This window comes from Chaetodon auriga, chromosome 20 (genome assembly GCF_051107435.1).
Source record: "Chaetodon auriga isolate fChaAug3 chromosome 20, fChaAug3.hap1, whole genome shotgun sequence".
In the NCBI taxonomy this organism is placed as follows: Eukaryota; Metazoa; Chordata; class Actinopteri; order Chaetodontiformes; family Chaetodontidae; genus Chaetodon; species Chaetodon auriga.
In genome coordinates, this window is record NC_135093.1 from 955793 (window position 1) to 981546 (window position 25754).

General features: G+C 47.5%; 1 protein-coding gene across 5 annotated transcripts; it reads right to left on the reverse strand.

The window, feature by feature from the left end:
• Positions 1–25: 25 nt before the first annotated feature.
• Positions 26–25754, reverse strand: LOC143338809 (KAT8 regulatory NSL complex subunit 1-like). Of its 5 annotated transcripts, XM_076759510.1 has the most exons (16): positions 25717–25754; positions 24963–25045; positions 18131–19595; positions 8333–8474; positions 8061–8144; positions 6553–6662; positions 5886–6027; positions 4826–4991; positions 4130–4285; positions 3323–3541; positions 3071–3222; positions 2752–2876; positions 2565–2622; positions 2038–2150; positions 1698–1950; positions 26–1617 (listed from the first exon to the last, which is right to left on the reverse strand). In XM_076759510.1, the coding sequence occupies exons 3-16, from the start codon at positions 19525–19527 to the stop codon at positions 1408–1410; spliced, it is 3327 nt and encodes a 1108-aa protein (XP_076615625.1). In that variant the 5' UTR covers positions 19528–19595; positions 24963–25045; positions 25717–25754; the 3' UTR covers positions 26–1407. The 5 variants fall into 5 exon arrangements, with proteins under 5 accessions (XP_076615625.1, XP_076615624.1, XP_076615622.1 ...); XM_076759509.1 differs by lacking the exons at positions 24963–25045; positions 25717–25754 and adding an exon at positions 21973–22437 and having other exon boundaries at positions 2752–2873; XM_076759507.1 differs by lacking the exons at positions 24963–25045; positions 25717–25754 and adding an exon at positions 21973–22437.

Here is a 25754-nt window from a genome sequence, read left to right on the forward strand (position 1 = left end):
AGGACTCGAGGCCAGGACAACGACGCCAAGTTAAACATAAATGTTTTAATGGTACTATTTACAAAAAGAAAAAACAATTCTGCTTTTGATTAGATTAACTGCTGCAACAATCGAACAGGTACATTGACATCTCGCTTAACTACAAAAGAAAAACAGTGACTGAATGGCTGTGGCATAAAAAGGTGGAAAATGAAAACCATAGATTTTTTTGCATAGCAATTAGTTACTGGGGGGAGGGGGTGGGGGGGCAGAGTGCGGTCATGACATAGTGGGGCGGCAGAAACAGAGGAAGTGTAGATCTGAGCCACGAGAGGGCGACACGGCAGAAAACCTTCCCTTCAGATGAAACCTGAGCTCGGGCGGCGTCTGACGGAGAGCTGCTACATTAGAAAGGTCTGCAAGAGAAAAGCTGTCGAGCCGAACCAGAAGAAAGAGGAGGGGGCCACTGTGTTACGTCTTTATTTTGCCACAATTGAACTGTTCTAATACAGCAACGACTGTACGAGAGAGGGGAGGGGTGACAGCGGCAGGTGTACGACCGTCCCCACACCTGCCGTCCGTCGATCTTATAGAAGTGGAAACTACTGAGTGCCGTCCTGGTCGAACTAACGGGAGCATGTTTGTCAGCATGCAGCAGCGCCTCCTGCAGGGCAAGTGCTCAAAAGACCCCCCGGGCCTCTGCGTGTCCCCCCCTTTAAACAGAACGGAGGGGAGAGACGGGAGCTGGACACTCTCCAAAGAGACTGTGAAGGAATGATTTACTATCAAAGAACACGATGACTGAGAGGCCGAACAGACGAGGAAACGTCAGGAATGACAACAGAAAGCCAACAGAAGAAGAAGAAGAAGAAGACTTGGCAGTCGGAGAAGTGCTCTGGTGATTTCAGGCGACCTCTAGAGGGACGAGAGGGGACCACATCTCAAATGTACCTGTTTATTTGGATGAGGAGGAGGATGAGGAGGAGGAAGAGGAGGGTGTTTTTTCTTGTTTTGTTATTTGTCACTCCACTAAAAATGTACATGGGAATTACAAGCAAACTAGTCAATAGAAAACACCCTTTGGCCATATTTGAGGAGTCCGCTACATAGTGCGCTACGAGTGTACACGCGACATATGAAACACCACTAAGCCCCCATGTACATTGTTTAGCCTACTACAGAAAACATTTTTTGTAACGTGTTGTTTTATACTTTTTTTTTACATTTATCCTTTTTTTCCTGTGACAAAAACAAGTGTAGGGAAAGGCTTCTATCTCCATAATGTTCACTAAAAACTGTGAAAGTATTAGACTGATGTTTGAATATCAAACAACAGGAACCCATTAAATCTTATTCTGCGTTGAGGTTCTGCTTGTTAATGCCAGAGAGGAGCTGTGGGGGGGCGGGGGACCTCTGCCTGTCAGTCATTCATCGGTGGGTGGAGGCCTTGTGTTTGGGGCCGCCGTCCTCGTCGCAGGGCGGCTCGGCGTCGTCCGAATCGAGCCGTCCGTAGGCCGTCGCTCGGCAACCTGAGATGCTGCGCATTCTGGGCCTGATGTGGTGGTCGCTCTCGGCCTCGGGCTCCGGGGCCGGGTCTTCCGGCAAGGGGAAGCTGCGGCGTTCCCAGGGCGCCACCGTCTACAGACACCAGACACGGTTGGTGAGACACTTCCTGTACATGGATGACTAACACACAGGCGAGGGCGGGAGGTACGTACCCGCTCTTCAAAGGTGAAGTCCGGCGTGGAGCACCGCGTGTCCTCGCTGGACAGCAGCCGGTGGGAGTCCCTGGAGCACGGCGTGTGGGGGTTGGAGGTGGTGTCGGGGCTGGCCGGACTCATGGGCGACGGCACGTGGCTGTAGTCGTGCAGCATGGGGCAGTGGCCCGGGTCGGGGGACGCGGGCTGGGGGGTGGGAGGGTTGGTCCCGCACAGCAGCGGCGTGGTCCGCCCGTCCACGGACTTGTACGACCTGTGGGACGACACAGACCACAGTTCACACCCGCAGCCTACAGCCGACACGAGCGTGTCATAGCGTGCATGAGGTGCCGGCGGTGACCTGCTGCCCCTCCTCTTCGCCGGGGCCAGAGCCATCCAGGTCCAGCGGGACCGCTCCTGGTCCTCGTAGGGCTGGTGGAGCTGGGTGAAGGCTGCGTCCGTCAGGTCCTCCACCTGCAGACACACAACACCATCAGGACCCTCGACATGTGCTCAAAGAATGAAAGACGTTCACACCAACATATCATCAGTCACTGCACATGAAATTCTATCACACGTTGTGTCGGTGCTTCCCAGCTGACGTCACAGTCATAATATCGTTAACCAATCACTGAACTGCACCTGGAGCAGAAAAAATGACAGCTGGATTGAAAGTAAAGCTCATGCACTGAAGGTCCAGCGTGGACGAGGACTTTCCAGCCTCCACTGTGAAGAGACGTCCTTGAGCTGTTTGTCCACCAGGTGTCACTGTTCACTCGCTGAGAGCGGAGCTCATCATGACCGTGAACGCGTCCACACGAGCTGTTTAAGGGTGGAGGATGTGGAAGCAGAATAACCCCCCCCCCTGACAGAGACAGAGACACTGACCTCCCGTTCGTCTTCCTCTTCAGTTATAGGCTGAGAGAAGACGTCCACACTTCGCCAACTGCACAAACACAAACACAAAGGTGAGCAGAGGAAACCACGGCGAGCTTCACACAAACAGGATATAAACACACCGCAGACGAGCTGATGGACGGCTCACAGGACAAACAGCGCGCAGGTGTTTGCTCACCTGGGTGTGAGGATCTCTTTGTACTGCAGCTTCTCCACCCGGGTGGTGGCCGCCACAGACATGGGGATCACGATGTTGTTGATGTCGAAGGAGCTTTCGCCTCGCCTCCTCTTGATGGGCTGCTGCTGGAGGACGAAGCAACACGTGAACATGTGAGGATTGGACAGGGCGGCCTTGAAAACGTTTAAAAACATTAGATTTCCACAGGACGTGAACTGGGAGCCGTGAACAGGTGCTTCAGTCAGTGACAGGTAGGGGGCAGCACTGCTGAAGCTGCAGCTGATCATCAGATAAAGGAGCAGACAAAGCGTTTCCTTACAGGTGTGCTCGGGACGCTCTGGCTGCTCGCGCCCAGCGGGGTGGAGTTCTCTGAGGACGTGGACAGCTGGCGCGTGAGGGGGCTGTGGAGGGACGAGTGCATGTTGGCCAGGCTGGGGCAGGGGCTCGAGTCCAGGAAGAGTTTGGGGGAGGCTGCAGGAGAAAGACACACAGAGACGACTTTGATTCACCGCACACATTAAAACCAGCGCATTCACAGCAGCGGCGTGCGGCCGGCGTCCGTCACACTCACAGTCAGTCCTGTCCAGCGAGTGCTCTCTTAACCTCTTCCGGCTGAAGTTCTTGTCGTAGGGCCCTAGCGGGGTGGAGAGGGTCTGCAGCCGCTCCGTCTTACACACGGCCTGGCCCTCGAGCCGGGCTGCGTTCAGAACAGCGCCGCCACCGCCGCCGCCGCCACCGCTGCTGTCCGCCACCCTCGGCTTCTCAGCACGGTTCTTATAGTGGCTCAGTCCTGCAACGCAGCGAACAGCGCACATCATTATTATTATTATTATCATCATTATTATTCTTATTATGACACAGTGAGGAGTTTAACACGCTGCTCGACATCCACTGGGTGTCTGCAAGGCCCCCAATTCATGAGACTCTCAACCCTGAGAAACAGAAGACTCAGAGCTGCCGCAGACGTGTAAGATCACAGGCTGATAGGAGCAGGGCCGGGCAACAGCAGCCAATCACGTCGCTGCGTTTGTGGCGTTGTGACATGAGGACGGTTACTGGGACAAACATGGTGAAATGAAAACCACCTGCAATAAACTCTGCTACTGTGGAAAGACGCAGGATGAAATCACATTTCATAATAATGACTTTAGAGTTTATGGGCTTATTTCGCAACGTCGTGACGACATATTCTGTCTCTTATTAGTTCCTGATAATTTATTTGTTTATTTGTTATGCTTTCAATATGGAGCCGGTTGAATATTCAGCTCATTGCACTCCAGAAGACGTCAGACGACCTGAAGCTTCAGAGTGAGAGAGTGAGAGAGTGTGTGTGTGTGTGTGTGTGTGTGTGTGCGTGCGTGCGTGCGTGCACACTTACTGACTGCCATCAGTGAGTTTGTGAACTTGTGCTTCTCTTTGGACGAGGACAGCTTGTGTTTGAGGGAGAGCTTCTTCAGCGGTTTGCTCCTCTCCAGCGACTTGGTCTGCCACTGGCTCTTCATCACCTGCTGCAGACGTAAGCCTATACAAACGTCTGCGGGAGAGGTAAACACAAGAGGGTTACGTCTAAATCGGGAGATTTCTGCATGCAGCCCAGAGTGAAGCGTGAGGCTGGAGACTCCAGATTGGCCATCTGTAGATCAACATTAGCGATTCACGATGACATGCAAGATTTATCCTGAGCCGTGGGCAATCCGCTGCACCAGCCAAGTCCACTGTTGTCTCGTGGTTGTAAATACAACTTTGTCTCAATTATGTATCAGTGGAACGCAGCTCGTGTTCTGTACGTGAGATCACACAAAACACGTTCCTAATAATCTCACACGACATGAAGACGTGCAGGAGAAACAGACTGTGAAAGCAGAAAGGACACGTCATGACTGAGTGCAGAAAGCAGCCAGGCTCCGAGAACACGACACCGTTTACAGATAGAAAAGATTGTCTAAATCTCTGAAAATGTTCCCTCAGAACTTCCTGGCAAGAAGTCCCTCTACAGCCACTCCCTGTTTGTCTTCCCCTCTGGACGTGAAGTAGGAAATGACTGCATAAACTGAGCGAGGAGTCCACAACTGACCGTCAGGGAAGGAGAGGATGGGGTGGACGCCAAGATCCAGCCTTGACAGGCGCTCCAGGGTGGGCAGCTCAAACTGAGGGTCCTCTCTGGGGGTGGGCCAGCCACCACACATCACACAGCTGGGGTTAACCCTGCAGTTACACTGGATACAGCTGCTTCTCTGAGCCTGGGGGGTTCAAAAAAGGGGGGTTGTAAACCATGTAAAGCTCAGCTGTGCATATTCATGATTCTACACATTCAAGTTATCATCTGGAAGGTTTCCATCTAAATAAACACTGTGTGACTGAGCCCACTGATGGAAGTACTGCAATATTTATACATCTGCAGTATTATGAACTGAGTGTCAGGCTGATTTAAGTTACTGCAGACGCAAACCGAACACTTCCTGCTGCTGCAGCTTCACATTAAAAGCATTTAACAGGTGACACACAAGGTGACTTTTATTCTGAAGCAGCCACAGGAAGTGCAGCGTGTTTGTCCGTCAGCTTTGCTCTGACTGCCGTCGTTGGCCTCTCTGAGGACTCTAATAATAGGAGCTCTACTTGGCTCTGAAATGCAGAAAAACATAAAAACCAGAATAAACATTGAAGGCAGATTAAACTTCAGCGCTGTCCTGAAAATCTAAACTGACAGTCTAACAGATTAACTGCTCCGCTAACGCAGAAGAGGCTCTTTATGAGCGATGTGAGCGTCCAGTGTGCAGAGCTCCACACCATCAACAACCAGCCGCCGGTTTTTCCCTGAACTTAAACTTGTGAGTCGTCACATGGGCGATCCCTCTTCTTGGTTGTTTGCCCCAATTTTTCATAACAAGTCATCCATGTCTTGTTTACTCTGCTACTAGGTTAAACCAGGGAACGAATCAATGAGTGCAGCCTGAGACACAGACCATGTTGTCGAGGAATAAAAGTCAAAGCCTTCGACGTCCTCGCCGCACGTCCTCTCAGCGTCACGCCCGTTTACACAAACACCCTCTCAGTCGACGGACGTGCTGCGGCGCCTTGATGATGTGATGCCGCCCAGAAATGTGAGCATGTGGTAAACAGACGGAGAGACTCACCTTGCCGTTCAGGTTGGGAACCGCATTGGGCTGAATGAGCCGCCGCCGTCGACAGCTGACGAGCGGTCGCGTGCGCGCAGCCACACACGTGCTGTCGTAGGCCAACGGCTGCTGGTGCTTGGCGTCTGCGCTCTCTGCCATCCTATCACAGGACAACCAGCACACGTCACACACTTAACACCTTCAAATCAAACACACACTCCTCTCGAGCTCAGTCAGGACATCAGGGACACGTGTAATCTCAAGTTTACGTTGATGAGCGTCCAAATACTGTAGTTAAAACTAAAGGTGAAACAGACACTGATGGTCCAAGGTCAAATAATATTATGGGATGTGATGAGATGCAGCAGCAAGCCTAAACATTCTGTTATTTTATTCAACCAACAGTGTCAAACAGAGAAGTTCAGTTCCTTCACATGTGAAAAAAGAAGAGCTTTACATCCACAGACGGTGAAATGAGGAAATATTCTGCTTTGCTGGAAAAATGACTGAAATGATTAATTATCAAAATAGCTGTAATTTTACTTGGATCCACTAAACAAAGAAGCAGCTAATGGTTGCAGCTGAAATCAACAGCTCATAATGACAAATGGCTAAACTCCATCATGATCCAGAGCCCCCCCCCCCCCCCCCCGTGTCAGACCTGCTGAACCATCACCAGCCGTACCTGCTGAGGACGCCATTCACGGGTTGTGCGTTTTGACCTTTCAAAGGGCCGGCCTCTGTGTTGGCGATGTGGGCGGTGCCTGTGTGCTCCAGCCGTTCTGAAGCGGCATCCTGCATTGACAGATAAGACCAAACCAGTAAGATTACACCTCATGCTAACTGGCACGCTAACGCCGGCTGAGCGACACTTGAGATGTTTGAGGAAACTGCATAACAGACTAACTGAACCGTCCTGGTCCTGAATCGTTGTGGGCTCCCCCCAAAACTAAAGACCTCCTCTGCACCGTCACTGGGACGCATGGCCTCCTCCTTCACCAGCTTTCACACACACACACAGCCATGGTTTCAGACTGAAGCTAGCACAGGTCCTGCCCTCAGTTTGGAGGTCTAGTCCCACACAGGATTTTTTTACTCTTCCTCAACATTTATTGAACAATGTCGCTGTGAGAGCAGATCATATTCGTTTTAAAGCACACAGCAAAGACACAAAATCATACCATTAAGATTAACGAATGGAAACACAGCCGTCCAAACCACCAGGACAAGAGGCCACTCCTGCAGCTGTGCTGGTCTAACTGGTTTTACATTTGTACAAACAATAGGAACACATCCATGGAGACAGAGATCCTGTGATAAATTATTTGGCAATTATCTGGAAATGAATGTTGAAGGAGGTTATTACACAAAAGCTCTCCTGTCTGATTCACTTCAGACCAGAGAGACAGATAAAAAAACAATTTCCTGTCAACATTTAACATTTCATTTGCAAGAGGCCCTTGACAAGAACCAACAACCTGACTGTCACTGATTATCAGCCAACACGAGGACAAACATTCACCTGCCGACACACCATCCCGTGTCAGACCGAGTGCTGAATAACAGCTGGTTTAGTTATGAACCTCAAACATTGACACTGAAAACTGGTTTCTCTCATTTCTCTTCAGACCAGTGTTATTAACGTTCCTCAGTTAGATGCAGGTTAACTCGAATGAACCAACATGTTATTCAAACGGCATGTGGATGTTTTTATGAAAACGTTTGAAGCTTAAAGATTTAGTGTTGTTTTTTTTGCTGAGCCTTTGTTGAAGACACATGACCTAAATTACAGCTACGCCAAGTTTCTGAGGCTCATTCTTTATTGCACATTAAGTGTGAATGCCTTAGAAAGTGCTTCTCTGGCCCTGAACGGCCTCGCACTTCTTTCATTTCCACAATGTATGACTCGATAAAAGCAGACAGTCATTCAGTCATGATGTTTCAGCAATCAGAAAAAAAAAAACACCACAAGATCCTGGTGAGACTTCCTGACGATGCTGCAGCATAAAACACTGAACACTCACTAAGAGAGACACATGTCCAAACGCCTCAAACTGAATGGGTAATCATTGACGAGTCCGCTTAGAGGCCACACACGTCACAAAGTCATTCGGTTCAGCCCAGAGAGACAGAATATGGCCAAAGCACATCTGTGCAGGAAGGCCACCCTCCGCCGCCGTTCACTCTGCTTACCTGAGTATTTACAGGCTCTGTCTTCATTTCTGTCCCACCTGCAGACACTGCGCTGGGGGCAACACCTCCCAACTCTACTGAGCCCTACAGAATCAAGACCCGAGTGTTACACCTCCACCCCGAAGCATGACGATCATATTTAAGTGACCAACTGATGGAACAGCTCTGTGCTTTGTCGCACACAAGGCGACACATCAGAGTCTAAGCTTAATCACATTCTCTAATTCAGCACAAACCAAAAGACACTGTCCGACACACAGTGAGCGACTGACCTTGCTGGCGCGGATCTGTCTGTAGATGTCGGTCTGCTGCCGGATGCGGTACTCCAGGTCTGAGATGTGGGCCTGGAGCCAGTTCCAGTGGCTGATGATAGCAGCTCTCTCCACGGTGTAGCGGCTCTCTGCCCGCTTCCATCTGGGATTCAACAAAAAAGAGAGCGAGTGGTCACTTTAAGGTGAACGGACGACAAGACGCTTATCCATCATTTACCCCCCCCCCCCCCCCCAACAAAAAACAAAAACACACAAATGTAGTGATTTATGCGCTTTAAATGAGCCTGCACCAATTAATAAACTATTTCAGTAATAAAATCATTTTTTGACAAAAAAACTCTTTTCAGCTTCTCGGGTGTGAAGACTTTCTGCTCTTCTGCTTTATATCCTTATAAACTCAATATATTTGGGTTTTATACTGTTGATCAGACAAAACAAGACCCAAGAAGACGTAAAGACCTTTGACTCAGAAGCTGGGAAGAACATTTTTCATTATTCTCTGGAACAATCGAGACAATAACCATCAGATTTATCAATACTGATAACAATCGTTAGCTGCAGCCCTGATTTCAGTTAGTTAAAGTTGCTTTATTTCTTTATTTTCACAAATAGAATTATTATTCAAGTAGTGTGCAGGCACGTATGATGAACGCCTGGTCTGTTGTGATCAGCAGCTCATCAAACAAAAACACACTGAAATATCAGTAAAACGCCAAAACTGATCATTTAGAGCACATTCAGTGAGCCTGTGAGCACTTCCCCCGTCAGACTGCAGAGGTCAGTGAATCAGCACTGAACGAAGCTCCCAGCACGGCAACTGCAGGCACCCTGGAAAAACACTCCAGTCAAAAACAGTACGGCCAGGCATGCGTCTGAAGGGTGGGAGAAATATAGAAATGGGAATTTCCATGACACGGATTTATTTCACGGCAGAGAATGAACGCCAGCTGAGAGCGGAGTACTCCATTTTACCAGTATGACACACAGAATGGGCATTTCAAAGGCAGACATGAGAGGAAAATGTCTGCTCGTGCACTGTGCAGCAGTGACCACAGAGGGCGCCGTTTCACCCAAACGCAGGCTGCAGTGACCGTGGCTGAACAATGAGAAAATGACTCAGATGGCAGACAAAGATAGACCTTGCACTCCTCTGCGCTTTCTCCTCCCCACACCCGTCTCTGTTTTCAATTTTCAGAGCTCCACCAGGATGGAGGAAGTCAGAAAAGGCTACTGCCGGGAGAGGCAGAGGAGGTGGGAAGGGGAGACAGAGGGGAGGAAGGGGGAGCAAAAGAGGGACAACGAGGACTGGGAAGCTCTGGCAGCCTGGGGAGGAACAGACGGGCTTTAAAAGCAATCTACAGGCCACAGGGTGCTGGAGGGGGTGGGGCTGGGTCAGGGAACAGTGCGGCAGACACTGGGATAACCAATAATCCAAGCAGGCATCCTGTCTTATTGTGGAGCTGAGCGCAAGGAGAGTTATTGTGCCTTCGATGCAGACATCAGCCACCAATCAGCGCAATGAAAGACGTCTTGATTCCTTTTTTACTCCGGCACAACATTTAGTGATCTACGGCTCGTTCGCTGCGATACAGCATCAAGGACACTGCTGCACACACAGCTCCAGTGTTACCTGCTCCTTACAGCTCCTGTGGCTCGTCTACAGACTCAGTCCTGATGTGCACAGATAAACAAACATGTGATGGCGGGGAACGTTCACCAACACCGCACCGCTCGTGAACACGCCCAAGCATGGTGCATCAGATCAATGCACTGGCAATTCATTTGCATCCGCGGGTCCCCGTGGAGACGTCTTAGAACAACACTGGTGGCACAAAGTGCTTCACACAATCCACAGCACAAATTAGCCTGAGCCTGTGAGCCACGGTTCACCGTGTGGTAGGGGGCCGGCCGATCCATCAAATGGAGGATAGGCCGGGTGAAACGTCCCTCAACATGAACTGGAAAACGATCTCAAGGAGATTCATCCTGTCAGTGACAGAGGACACTGGGCATATGTTGCAGAGACGTTTCAGCATTGACCTGCTTACAAAGGCGAGTAAGGCCAGAGACGAGGGACCGACTGAGGCCTGATCCAGAAATCAACGTTGGGGAACAGCAGATCCCCACTCCAGTCCTTGGGCTATATTACAAGGACTGATTTAGACTTGAATTCAAATAAAAAAAACTGCAGACAGAGTCAAAAACTCGTCAGTTTTCAGGGGTCCACTGGATGAGAGCTGGCAGCTATGACTGCAGACTGAAGCGAAAAGGACGCAGGAAGAGCTAAAAGAGAAGTTTAGTTAAATATAAACACAGAGGCCATTACAAGTCCAATGACCTTAATCATTAGAGTGACGGAGGAGGAGGAGGAGGGGTCAGTGAGCAGCATTGAGAAATCTCCCGTCCCGACACTAGGAGCTCCATCCCCCCTCTAACCAGGACATATTTTCCTCCCCCCTGCTCTCCCACACACAAAGCACCAGCGGCAATCACTGCAGCCGTCGTTTTCTGGCTGTCAGCACATTCTCCATTGTGGTGCTTCTCTGGATGCAGCACATATGTTGTATGGTGCCGGGTACCCCTGACCCATACTGTCCCTCCAAAACCAACACAAACACTCACAGACCGCGGCCCGGCTCGACGCCTCTGGGCCGAGAGCTGACCGCCACGTGTCCACCTCAGAGAACGTGTTCTTACAGACGCTCAGAGACACTTTCAGGTACTGCTCACTCACACTCTGATATCACCATTTAAAAGCCAAATCAAGAGCATTTGTTCATTCGCTCATGGTCCATCGAGTGTGTGTGTTAATACTGCAGGGTTTACTTCCCGTCCATATGGACACACAATGGGCTGGTGGAAGAAGATTTACTCTCCATTTTGGTTGACACTTGTGTAAGAGGCGATGTAATTATGCCGAACACTCGATAATATGTAATTCTCTCAAAATCTGCCATTTTGTGCTCATGTCCTCACTGGGCTCAGCAGAGCGTATTCATGTACCTGTATGAAAGGAGTGGAGCTGAAGGAGGAAGTCATTAAAAGTCCTTTTTAACCACTTGGTCAGGACATCTGCTTTGTGCATTACACAAGTCATTTTCCAACAATTGTTTACAGACAGATTATTGAACTTATAATTCACTTAATCATAATTTCAGTTTACATACACTAAGACTGACCGTGCCTGCAACCTGCATGGAACTTTCCAGATAATGATGACGTGGCTTCAGAAGCTTCCAAAAGGCTAACTGACAGAGACGGTGTGAAAAGTGCAAATGAATCCCAGAACAACAGCAAAGAACCAGGTGACGATGCTGGAGAAGAAGTATCATCATTCAAAATCAACAAGTCCTGTATCACCGTAACCTGACAGGCTGCGGCTAAAAAACCTCCACACAGACCCCACGCTATGGTTTGCAGCTGCACACGGAGACGAATCTCACTTTTGGGAGAAATGTGCTCTGGTCTGAAGAAACAAAAATTAAACTGTTTGTCTATGATGACCATCGTTACGTTTACAAGCCGAAGAACTGACTGGTGCAGAAAACAGATGCCATGATGAAGAGGGAAAATTATGTGGATATGCTAAAGCAAACATCTGCCAGGAAGTTAAAGCTCGGTTCCAAATGGGTGTTTCAAACGGTCAACACACACCATTTCCCACAGGAACCCTGAAGAGGCATCAGCCTGGACTACGAGACGTCTTCACACCAGGTGGACCTGACTGCAGCATCACCTGTTTGCTGCTGTACAGTCTCCTGTTTATGTTACTGGCACACATTGACCTGGAGCACATGCAAATCAAGGTCTCCCAAAATCACACGATACAACTTTGACCTTTCTGTTCTGGAGAGTAAACAATCGTATCAAACCTTAACTTAAGTCAAATCGTAAATACACAATACATGTGAATATTCAACTCAAAGGTCAATTTTAAAAAACCTTAGAAAATCATTGTTTTCGTACAGCCTACACACAATACCGACAAATTAATTTAGGCCAAAACAGTGAGCACAGACCTCAATAAATGCTGATGAACACAAAGGAGGCAGTGAACTGAACTGCCTCTGAACAGCACAAATATGCAGCCATGCAGCTCATATACGCTGCATGCTCGCTGCTCATCTCTGCACTGTGCTCAGCTGCCTCCTCGGACACAAGAACACAATATAGTTTGGAGTCTGAGTTGGAAATGCAGCTTGCATTTGTTCCTTTCCCTCACTTTGATTAATTCTGTTTCTTCAGCAAAGCTTTGCATGGGTGCCACAACTGTGACGTGCTGCTGTTGATGGAAACAGGATTTGAATATCCATATTTGTCTCAGGGTGGCAGGGAAGGGTGGGTAAGGGTGTCCAAAAAAACACATCATAGAAGGCCATTACAGCAAAGGTGTGATGCAGGCTGCATTTTAAATGCATTTATTGGACCGTCAAACATATCTAACATAAACTACACTGGGTTTTCTAATTTGGGCTAAGGGTGCACTCTGTGGCACCGACTGTGAGGCAAATCCAACCACTGTATTAAGACTAACCACAGATATTAACTCCAACTGTGGGGGAGAAAACATTAGATCATTACGGCTCTAACTAAGTTCATGCCTGACTTACACGACTGTTATCTGCTCTAACTAACGATTCCATAACTTCCACTTTATCATACCCATGTTCATATTTAGAAACGTGAACTCCTTGTACAAAAACCCAGCAGAGGAATGTGGTTATGCAGGGGGAAACAAAGACCTGCAGATATTCTGCTTTTTCATATGAAACAATAAAACCACTTTGCAATTATGCTTCACAAACCGTTCGCTTGCCATTCATGCTCGGTAACAAGAACAAGGGAAATCAAAGCAGCAGCTGTCATTTTAATTTCTTTGTTCTCTGGAGTCAAGGATTTTCAAAGCACATTAAAAGAGCTGAAAATTATCCAAACACTGAAACATTTATGATGGTTGAAAATGGCCTTATTTTTCAGGTCTGTTCTGATGTGCCGGGGCGGCTGGCTGGAGTTTCACAGGACAGCTGGTTAAAGTCATCTTCTACAGGAAGAAAGTGCTCGGGAGCCGGGCCTGTGAACGGCAGGCCGACAGGGTGTGGGGCAGGAAAAACGAGAGAGGGCAAATTCAGCCAGAGAACTGCAGCAGTCATTACATAAAAGAGGGGGGTTATGTAACGCCTGTGGGTTCGTGTTGAGGAACTTGGGCCGAGCTAAATACATCCAGATGTGTCAAACGGGACAGAAACCTATACTATACAGGCACTCGCATACATACATAAACACTCGTACACACTCTCACGCACACACACACACACACAGTAATGAAAAGAGGAAAAAACATAGCTAAGCGACTCAGACTGCAGAGTAATGCTGAGCCATAAGCATGAAAGGCACGCAGCGGTCTCAGCCAGCCGTAGTTACCCTAGTTCACGGGCAGCAGGCAGACAGGCATTTTAACTGCCTCACTGCATTAAGATCACACAAACATGGAGCCCTGCTCCTACCATCTGACACACACCAGCCTGCAGACCTGGGTGCACTTCGTTGCTGGTCAGTTAACAAAATTTCAGACGTTCTCACTGTTCTGTCTACGAGCCATTATGTAAGATCTGAGATTTCCTGATGAGCATTATTGTTGCCTCAGAAACAAGAAACTGTGCCCACTCGCTTCTTAACACAGAACAACCCGTGCTCCATGTAACATGTCTAAATAAAAGACTCGCCATGAATTGTCTTATTCTAATGCATCAACTGTCTCAGGCGTTTTGCAGCGAGTACAAAAGCAGACTTCAGCTCTGAAGCTAGCAGCACCCACACCCTAGCAGAGGCCATTATGGACGTCACATTCACAGATAGACACACTGGCTCGAGCAGAAAGGCCCTGCAGCATAAGCACGGCAACAGATGTTGGCCGGGCCCCCAATCCTCTAAGATACGGGAAACCACGTCTGCAGCATAGACAGGGATGACAGGATTAGTTGTAAGCAGTGCATGCATCCAAACAAGCAGCCCAAATAGGTTATTTTCCACACTGCTGTAAACTCAGCTGACGTTAAATAATTGAGGTGCTGCTGCCTGAAGAAGACATTACATTGTCTGTAGTGTTGACTGGTGTAGTGCTGTAAGCCATTAATTGGCAACTGAGACAAAATGTCAGTGTGAAAATGTGGCATAATGGCCACACACACACCCTATTGCTGGAGGACTGACATGTTCACAGTCAGGTACAGTTCCTCCTGTGCAGGGGTGGGAGCTGAGAACCAGTTCTCTACCTGTTGTGGGATGGATGATTATACAGCTGCTTATGAAGGTATCACAGATGGACAGCGTTGCATTTCTACGGCAGCTTTCACTCAGGGTGCAGAGAATTATTCAGATTACATGTGCCAGCACTTGGCAAACATTTGCAAACCTGTAAGTGACAGGTGTGTTTGTGGCAGCAATACAAAAACTTTCACACGCAGCTCGTTCGAGAACGTCTCAGCACGCTAACGTAGCTCTGTCAGCCGTTCTGTTTGGCTCACAATGTATATGTTGCTGTGTTGTGTTAGAAGTGATGCAGGTCAACAGAACTGTGCTCATATAAAACATGGCTGAAGCAGCTGACAAGTGCGCTCAGATCTGGGTTATTCTCATGAGTGAAAAATGACATGGGGCTGCTTCATACAACTCCTGCAGGAAGGCAATATCCCAGTGTTTGTTTCAGCAGGCTGTTATGAGGGTCAGCATCTAAAGATTATAGCTACTGATTAATCATTGATTTTTTCCTCCATAGTCAACTAGATTAATTAGAAAATGAATTCAAAGCTTACTGGCTCCTTTTGTGTCTTCCACACATGGACTGTGGCATTCGAACTTAAAGTAACCTACACACCAAAGGGGCCAACATGTTGTCCATAACTACATCTGAATTTTATCTAATCAGACCAGTGTGCTGTGGTCCACCTGCTCTGGCAGCTGTTTCATCCACAGGTACATGAAGAAACAAGGACTGTACTCTTGTCACAGTGAAACAGTTAATGTAGTTATCGAACATGCTAAACAGTGTTGTAGTGTATGAACCTACGTTAACAGCAGCCTTTCAATGACACTACAAACACAACTATCTGCTATGCTGGGTGTCTTTCACAGCTCCAGCCTGCAGTTTCTAACACCGACCCAAACGTCCATACATTTATGGAAACCTGTTTCTACACAATGAGGACTTAGCAGCGGTTAACAGCGGTGACTAATGTTCGAGAAGCTTCACAATAAAAGCCTCACAATGGTTGGCTGCTGGAAGTCTTCGTGGTAAAGCAGGAACGACGTGTGTCATGTTTCCAGCTGAAGATTCACTGCGGCCCAGAACGAAGAAGATGAGAAACATGAGTTTTTTGCGACTGGTAATTTTGCCTGGTAGTTTGAGGACGCTTCATCAAAATTAGAGGAAAAAAGCAGTGAGGGCTGTAATGAGCTGGTAGAGTCATGATTCCTTTATACTGAAGTTGCTGCCTTATGCCGTCCGTTGAATCTGAGTAATACTTCCACGTCTTTCAGAGGCTTTCTCACGAAAATGAAACTACATGACGGTAGCACTAAGGCTGTTTAGACACTGCAAGGAATATGATTGGTCTACCCGGACTCAGCAGAGATCCAGAGCCGCTAGCCTTTTACTCAGAGCGTGAACACAATGAGGGAAGGGAAACACTATCACTCTGCGTATGTAAAAAATGCACAACACTGCTTGATAATGTACGACACAATCATCTGCGCTGAAGCCGGGCCAAATCCTGCGTTCACCTATAAATCAATCCTCCATTCCTGGCCCCGAATTAATGCAGCCTTTGACCTCATTTCCTTCGTGTGGCATTTATATGCATGAGATGTAATTATGTGGTCCGCCTTTACAAAAATGCAATGTAGAAAAATCAAAATCAAATCACCAGATTCACAATTTCATGACAAAAAGTTATTTCAAATCTAAATTCTATCATGACTTCAGTGGAGCTGACCTGATGGATCTCATTCACTGTTACAAACAAAGAAGCCCAATTCAAGACACTCATCAGTATTAAAAGATGATTTACTATTTGTGGAAAGCACCTTCAAGACCCAAGGGGCTCCATTTTCAAAACCCCTGAAGGCAGGAAGAAGTGTTTTACTTTCACTTCAGAAGACAACTCATATCAATCATCACTGCAATAATTCAAGTAATATCATTGATGACTGGATCTGACTCTCACGAGACGCTCGGTGTTAAAGGACAAACAAATTACATGACAAAATAAAACAAGTTGTTTTCAGATTCACTGATCTGTATGTGAATGAGGAAGTCGTTCTATTTGGTTATCAACTGAAAGGTTTTTATTGCCTCATTGTGAAATTTAATGTCTGTAGAGTAACATACATCATTACATCAAAGAAGACTGCCAAAAGGCAAAGAAAGCCTTTAAACATGCGCCTCCTTCTTCCTGGAATAATGTACAGAAGCACCTGAGATTACTACAGAGGAATCTAATTTTAAAGTACTCTTGGTTGACGTGACGGCTCCTCAGTTCTCACTGAAACTGTTTTAAAGATGTTGCCTGAAAGCATCAAACCTGTGTCTTCCCCTTGACCTTGTACTGCATATCCTGTGGATATGGTGTTCGCTCATTAGTCGTGTGTGACAGCTGCATTTGTCTGAATCGTTTCTGTTAACTGTTGGAACAGCGTTTGCTGCCCTGTTGGCCATCTTTGTTTACATGAACCATCACATTCATACTGACTCGTCACCATCTCTCACTCACAATGTGAGGCCACATAAATGAAGCTCACTATCCATCGCCCTGAGAATTACATGCTAGAAACAGCTCCAATACCTCCTTTATACCTCCTTTGACCTCACATGGCACAAGACACAGTATGAATACGTTACAGGCAATATGTCTGCTCTTGGATCATGCATGCAACACACACATGCTTCCTGTTGCATTATGAAGATATTTAGGTCAAAGGTCTAAAGTCAACACAGTAAAGGATAATAAAAATCAGTGTCCTTTGCTGCGCTGTTAATAATCTACCCAATCCTACACAGGTCAGTAAGTCCATTAACGCTGCTGACCCACCTGCTCTATTTTTTTCCCCTTTCACACACTGATGGCACAGAAATGAGACCTTCCCATGGAATTCATTTGCAAGCTCCCACTGAGGTAAACCTGACATCACAACAGGCAGCATGTAAAAATATAAAACCCACACCTTCTGCAAAACCACCACCACCCCCAAAGTCTATGTTTCTTACTGGTTTCGGTTTAAATCAAAACATTCAGCGGCTCTGTGGGCGCTCGCTTGTTCGCTCTGCAGATAAACAGAACGTTCAGTTTCAGCCCCGGCCCTCTCAGGAGGAAGCACTGTGTGACGAGAGAGCTTTTTACTTCGAGTCCATTCGAGCCTGCGTGTTCTCCACGGGATGGTACCACCCACACGACTACACATGCTCTCTGGTCGAACGGTATCTCTACCCCTCCCCTGGAGTTTGACCCAAGCACTACTGAGGCAGACCAGGCGGTTATGATTGTCATCAGCACCTGCTCGGCCTGGAAATACAGGGACTTTTACAGGACAGAAGAAGAGCTTCATGCACCATGGAAATGTGAGAGTAATGCGAGTTACTTGAGCATGTGGAAATGAAGCCCATTCACGGTGAAACGTTTTTTCACATGATTGCTGCTTTCAACATTCAGCTTGAGCCTCAGCAGTGAATTCTCCCGTACTGCAAAATCACGCACAGCCCTAAAAAAGCTTGATGTCTCAGTGGGCGACAACACTTTCACTTACATTTTCACATGCCGCTGCTCTCTGTCCACTCTGGCCAGCTCCTCCTCCTCCAGGTCAGAGTCTCCTCCAGAGCTGCTTTCTGTTACATCTGAGTCAAAGGCGCTTTCTGCTGAATGAAGGTTGGCCGACCCGCTCAGATACAGCCTCTCCAGTTCCAAGGGCATGGCGCTGCTTTTCAGGAAGCGACTGAGGCTGTCTCTGTTGTTTGAGGAAGAGTGGCGTCCAGTCCTCCATGTAGCCGTTGGGGTCGCCATCTCCGATTTGCGGTTACCAGCCAGTAGCCGGTTGAGAGCCGAGTCCAAGAAGCCATCCAGCTGCTGTTGAATGTGACGCTCCACCTGCTTGGCCTGTACAACCTGAAGACGTTTGCGCAGGCGCCGTAGCCGGTTTTCAATCTCAGCTTGGCGGCTGCTGTTGAGAAGGGTGCGCTCCCTAACGTGAGCGTCAAGGCTGTCCGAAGAACTACAGGATAGAGGAGGTTGTGGTGCAGGTGTGCAAGACGGGGAGCCTTGCTGGCTGCTACCTGGTCTCTCCCTATCAGAACCCTGTGGCTGGCTGGTAGGCGTGTGTGAATCAGCCTCCTCAAAATTTGCTTGTTCAGTGGGGTTTGGGTTGTCATGGGTAAAGGGAGAACGTGCAGCAGACTGAAGCACTGGTGGTTCAAGGTTTTTTCCATCCGTATTTTGAGAAACCCCAGAGGAATGCTTCTGTTTAAGGGTTCCTTTCACCGGGATATGCCCTGATAAAGTAGCCGTCAAGGTCTCAGAGTCCAAGTTCTGTGGCTGGGAGTCTGCGGTGGCAGAAGGCTTGTCACCATTCACCGCCACCACACAGCCAGGGTCAGACATGGTGGCCAGCTTCTTGGCCAGGCCATTGACAGGTGCCATGGGCTGGCCACCCCCGTTGGTGCTGCCACTCATGAGACTTTTGAACTGGCCGCCAGAGAGTTCTATCGCCTGCCTCTTCCTCAACAGGAAGTCTCCTCCGCCGTTGAGCAGGGAGCTGGGCAGTATTCTGTGGCTTTTCAACACAGACTGTTTGATGAGGACTCCTTGCAGCTTGATTGACTCCTTAGTTGAAGGGACAGGTGTCACATCCGAGCAAAGGTAAGAAGCCACCAGCGGCTGGAGCTTGCCCAGGGCCGAGGCCTGAGCCACAGAGTCGGCTTGGGGCTGCTGCTGCTGCTGTTCCTGATCGCCGCCACAAAAGTCAAGAGGGCACTCTTCGGAGGTGGCCTTGCACTTAGCTGGGCCGCTGCTATGGATAAGGATGTTGCTGGCGTTACCGTTGTTCTCTGCACTGGCCGGTGAGAGACTTGAGGATGGGGCAGCCAGTTTGAAGCGGATGTGGTGAGCTTCGGCTGGGGCGTCGGTGAGAGCGGGCGCCATCGCAGCCATGCAGTGCAGAGGGACGGGCACCGCGGCCTGCTCCACACCACCCGCTTACTGCCCCACCTGAGGACAGCCTGAGAAAGTAAAGACAGAAGAAGAGCAAGACCAGAAATTAAGTTAAACACAGCAGTATATTTTTACACATTTCTTCATACAAAATAATATTTCTCAAATGAAAAGCAACATGAAGACAGGCTGTACCTATATGTGATACAACACAACTGAAGTACTTGTACTACAGTAAGCCTTTAGAGTGAGTGGAAAATTACTAACCACTACCCAAAAAGAAAACAGCATTTCCAAAATATTTGGCACCAAATACAACAAATGAAAATGCACCAACATCACTGATTCACATCAAGTCTGACATACTGAGTCAAAACCAAACCTACAATATCTACAACTAATCTAATTAAAGGCCTAATGAAATTAACTGGTGACTCACTGCCATTTTGTTGACCTACTGGTTGCAAGTGTTGCTAAAAATGATCATACAAAAGGGACCAGGCCAGGAAACACACTCCAGGTGAACCGGAGGAACATCTTAGATGATCGGTGACAGCTCACTTAGCTCTCACTAAATTCCAGTGTAATCACAACAATGCATGTGTCTGCAGAGGCCTCCTTCCTTCCATGATTTCAATAAATATGAAAAAAATGACTTGCTCTGACCTTGGTGAATGGGATGCTAACATATAGATGGAATAGCAGCAGACATCTGAGCTACATCCCTGGCCAATAAATAATTCCCACTACAGCCGTGCTTGTGTGAACAAGCCTTCATTGTCATTTACTTACAAGGCAGCTCTTTACAGAATTTGGAATTCGATTCAGATGGAGGAAGAAACTGGAAAAGCTAATGCAAATTGTCCAAACCCCACTGCCCTACATGTGCCCTGGTAAGTCAGTGTGCAGCAGGGTTGCACACAGGCAGTGTAAGTAGGTGGATTTAGGCCCCAGCATTAGTCCAAAGCACATGATGTCATCCTGACTGTGTTCCTGTGTCAGTTTCAACTGAACCTATTAAACCCTCCCAATTTCCCACATATTACTGCCAGCAAGATGATCTCAAATATCTCAAGCCAAAGACAATGACGAGATTAAGGTGAAGTCCTGTTCAGCTCTGAACGAGCCGAACACACACACAGACTGCCTGTTTGTTCGGATCACATTTTAAAGAGGCTCCCTTCAAATGAAACACGGGATAAAAGCGAGCTGCATCTCCGCGGATCGTCTGCAGGGTCAGATGAATGGGGGCTCAGTATTTCACCGCAGTTTCTAGTCAGCGCGCACTACGCCATGTTGGTATTTCCGAAGCAGATTATGCAATGCAATTCATCTACCTAAAACCGCCCATTCCGCCCCAAACACACACAACTTCTTCACGTTACGAGGGTTTAAATAACGTCAGTAAACGTACAACTCGGATTCATTATGCATTATAACACCGGGTTCTACACGAACTGTTTCGCTAGAGATGCGACAAAAATGTCCACATCCAACGTTAGCCAACCATAACGTAATCACCAAAATGTCTTCCTGGTGTTTACAAAAACATCTGAAATGTTAAAGGAAGGCTGGCTGCCCGTTGCCTCCGAGTGTAATAACGTTAGTTTATCATTCCCAGCAGCTTCCGCGGAAAACCACAGAGCTCCAGTGTTTTTGTGTCACCGATCCGCGCCAGTAAAAACCACCAAGCGATCATCACATCAACCGGACTCCAAGAGGGAGAAGATAATATCTCCATAAACCGTCAGCGAACACACTGCGTGCAAATGACTGCGCCTCGCTTCTGGCTAACGTTAGCCCCGAAAGCTGCTGATGTAAGAAACACAACCTGCTGGAAAGCTGCTCTCACAAGCGGACCGCAGTGAAACGCTGCCTGCCCTCATCACATTATCCACCGTTTTGTCGCTTTTCTCACAGCAGCACAACTTAGCGGCATCTGCTTTTGGTGAAACCCACCGAGCTTTACGCAAACCTCGTTAGACAAGTAAACATTTTAGTCGCTAACTACGTAACCTCCGCTCGCCTCAGTCCCAGTTTAAGTCAATAACGCCCCAAGTAATGTGTGTTATACGTTAAAAGCCATGATAACACGTGCATTAACGTCAGAGTTAAATACAGGTCATGAAACATCACAGAGGGCCGTATTCGTCCATAATAACGGACAGTTTCGCTCGTTATGCATCACAACTTATTTTAAACAAGGCTTTAAGACCCATTGCACAGCGGAGACACGGTGTGCATTGCAATTAGACTAAGGAAATGAACACAGGCAGCCTGTTATTGTAAATCTGAGGTGGCCGTCCTTTGCCTTGCTTGAGTACAGTATATGTTGTGTAATGGAGCAGTAGGTAACGTTAATGCACATATGTCAAAAGCTGAGAAGTTGGGAGTAGACCCTGCCAGTCTAGCTAGCTCGCTAACAAAGAAAAAGGAGGAACCTACCACGTGACGAGGTTGCACTATCCGAGGGAATTTCGGCAACAATCCCCTGCAGTTTTGGTGGAAAAAACCAAGGGTGCTAGCACAAAAACGCGCCCGGATTCGATCACTCTGCCATTAATTAATCCAGAAATGCAACCAGATTGCCCAAAAGGCCCAGATCTCGGAGCCGCTCGGGTTCGTTCCGGATTCAGGCAATGGGCGAATCAACGATCTACACCTTGCTCGCCTGCTAGCTCGCCTCGCCGCCGCTACAGCGAATATAAGACAAGGCCGTGAAACACTCCTTTCTACCCCGAATTACTTCAAATGTAGGCGATTTCACCGCAATCCTTGACCAAAAATTCCAATTCTCAGAGAGCGAAAGGTAATCCAGAGGGCAGTTTGTCGCGAGCCTTTTTCTCTCGTTTTAGGGAGAGACGCTTAGAAAATGGCGGCTAGCTCCTCTCCCTCGGATTTGAGTCTGACAAACATAGAAGGGCTGTGTGTGTGTATGTGTGTGTGCGCGCGCGCGCATGTGCGTGTGTGTATTGCCTGCTGGTAGGCGGGAGACATTTCTCATAGTCGCCACTAGAGTAAAGGGCAGATAAGAAACGACATAAAAGCTCAAAAGAAGACACCACAGGAGGGCATTGTCTTCAAAACAGCGCGCAGTGTCACTTATCTGCCTCGGACTGATGGAGGTGTTTAACTGGAAATATTACCTCCGCTGGTTGACACCACACGGACATTATTCCCCCTTTATGTTCAAGTCCGCCTGCGTTTAACCACCTGTTTTTATCCACATAAATCACCTGTGCACAAAACCAACCGTTCACACCGACAATAACCCGTAACTGGTAATAAAATAATGGTTTGACTTCCTCCGTTAAATAGCTAAATTATGCCAGTTTAAGAGCTGGGATAGGCTCCTTAAGCCACCCGTTTCTACTCGGCCTTACAGCAGAAAACTGGGCCGAGTCGAGGCCGACTGGCTCCCGTGTCACTTTTACAGGAACCGGATCGCCCACCATCCAGCAGCCTGTGTGCAGGTGCAGCCAGCGGCCACGCGGGGGCGCTCCTCTCCACCTGAGCCCGAATATAATCCACCAAACAGCTGCGACAACAACAAAACCCACCGCACCTGCACTGACCACTGGACTAGAGGGGCGACCACACAAGCAAACACACCAACATAATGCAGTTTAACACTCCGGCCTTCAACACTAGTTTTGTTGAGCCTGTGTCAGACATGTGAGGCCACAGCTGGCTGTGTTGTAGCGGATTAAGATCATATATAACACAATAACATTTCATAACACAGCACCAGACTGCGCCCTCAGTTACATAAAACATTCACCAGGCCTGGTGTTGTTTTACATGGTGGGTGCTTGTGTTTTTCGTTCTAAGAAACCCGTTTATAATTTAACAAAAGAGGATCAAAGCTCGTGTTAAAGGTCGTCCAGCGACCCCCTTGGCAGTGTGCTCCTGTGTGTTTGAGGCCTTGTATTAGCAGTTAGCTATTGTGCACACTTGTATGCATTGCCTGATAAGAAAACAAATTCCTTAATATTTAAAAGTGTGTAGCTCTGAATCAAGACTGAGAATTCAGTCGATTTAGTTTGAGAATATCAGTCTGTGGTGTTACAGCGTCCAGTTTTACCTGTGACACTGACTTCTGAGGAGCTTCCTCTGTTCTTTGATGTCTCTATGTGCTCATTGCTCATTAGCATGTTAATATAATACAGATGCTGGTGGGACATATGTTATATTACACTGAGTAATTTATAGATCTCTCATGTGTTCAAAGCATTACACTGTTCAGCGTTAAGCATTAGCGTGCCTGAACTCACGGGATGTTTTGTTTTGTCTTTAATCAAAACTATCCATGCAGATAAGTTATTGGTGCATTAAATGCTTTGTGCTTCTCTTCACAAAGATCACTTCAGTGTGTACAGTACTGATATCTCATCTGTTCTTTTTTTTGGTGAGTACATTTTCATTTCCATTTACCTATTTGTTGTTTTTCATGGCTGTTTATCACTTCCTGTTCACTGGAACATTTTCCCAGGAAATACTTATGTTTATAATGTCAGATCCTTTGATGAGTAATAACCACATAACTCTTTATGAAGTTATGCATCATTAATTTACGCCAAGTAAACAGCGGAAATGGGTTACATAATCAGTGTGAATGTCCAGGTTTCAGTGTCTCTGATCAGACAATGCTTGGATTTGTTGTATATCAGTTTTACTGTTAAGTGATGCAAATGAATGCATATCACTTATTTCCTACGTGTCCTGAATGGCCTCTGTGCATTATCAGACTACCAGAGTAGACATGCATAATAAAAAGTAATTATCAGTGTTTGTGTGTGTGTGTGACTGAGAAACGGTCTATCCGCCTGTTATGAAAATTAGATCAAATTTCTATCTAAATAAAAGTCTCAGGAGGCAGATTATAACAGTCAGGATGGAACAGCTGTTATCCAGTAAATCATCCAAGGCGCTGCATTTATCCTCGTCTGCTACACGGGGAGCTGGTGAAAACATCCATCCGTACAGCCGTCTTCTCAGCCTGCTCCGGGTCACGATAGCAACAGGCTACGCAAAGTTGCCAAAACTTCCAGCTCCAAAGCCACATCCTCGCGCTCCTCCCGGGCACTCCTCACAGGCGTTCCCACACTGTAATCCATCCGGCATGTTGTCTGTCTCCTCCCAGTCGGACACGCCTGTTGTCTGAAATACCTCCTCTGGGACGAGCGGGCATCCGAATAAGCTGCACCTCACCTGGCTCCTGCCCAGGTGAAGAGGGCAGCTACTCCTATTGGTTTGAGCCGAAAAAGACAGCTCATGTCTGCCTCAAGTATCCACAGCCTCATGTCTGTTTTACCCACCACTCAGAGCCTCTGACCGCAGGTGAGGACTGATGAAGAGCATCACCCCCAGACTCCGCCAGAAAACACTCAATAATAAAATCTAAAAAAAAAATAATAATTAATATTCAGGAATACCTTTAAATCCATTGTTGTCATACTCCATTCAGTAATCCAAGGGGCCATGATTCCAGTCACCACGGATGGAAATAACATGACTCCTAAAGACAAAAAGGCAGAACAGACAAACGTGAGACGAGTCCTCTTCGAACAGCTCGGCACTGAAGCACACTCACTGAGTAAAGTTGTCAGCTGTCTTCTGATGTCTTTCCTGGCAGCGGCGAGACTCTCAAGGATCTCTACGTTCAAGCTAGCGCTAGCTGGCTCCTGTTAACCACATGAACGTTATCATTGCAAATTTATAATGAAAAAGTTTCAGATGTTGGCTAATTTTAACAGTGAGCCTGGAAATTTAAAAGTAAGTTGTGAAGGGGGGTTTCTTTGTTGACCATCGTGTCAAGGAATGCACTGCCAGTGATTTTTATGGCACAATTAACAGTACTTTCTCTCAACGCTAGTTGAGAAGCTAATGTTAGCCCAGCTAATGTTTGAGACTGAGGTGCACCGACGTAGCGAGCTAACGCCGAGAGGCTGGCCAATAGCAGCCAACGTAGCTAGCAGGCTAAGCTAATGCTCGCTAGCTTGTTTGCTTCCCGATCCCACACTGACTTCTCAATGACTACCGTTTTTTGCACGTTTGGCAGAAAAGTGTGCTAAAAAAATCTAACCTTCTCAAATCGTACACCCGAACGTTAAACCAACTGAGTGATTTTTCCCGAGAAGCGTGCCGTTCTTTAATTTTGAGAGAATAACAAGACAAAATCTTACTTACCTGCTTGTCCTGTTACTAACCGTTTACGACTTGATAAC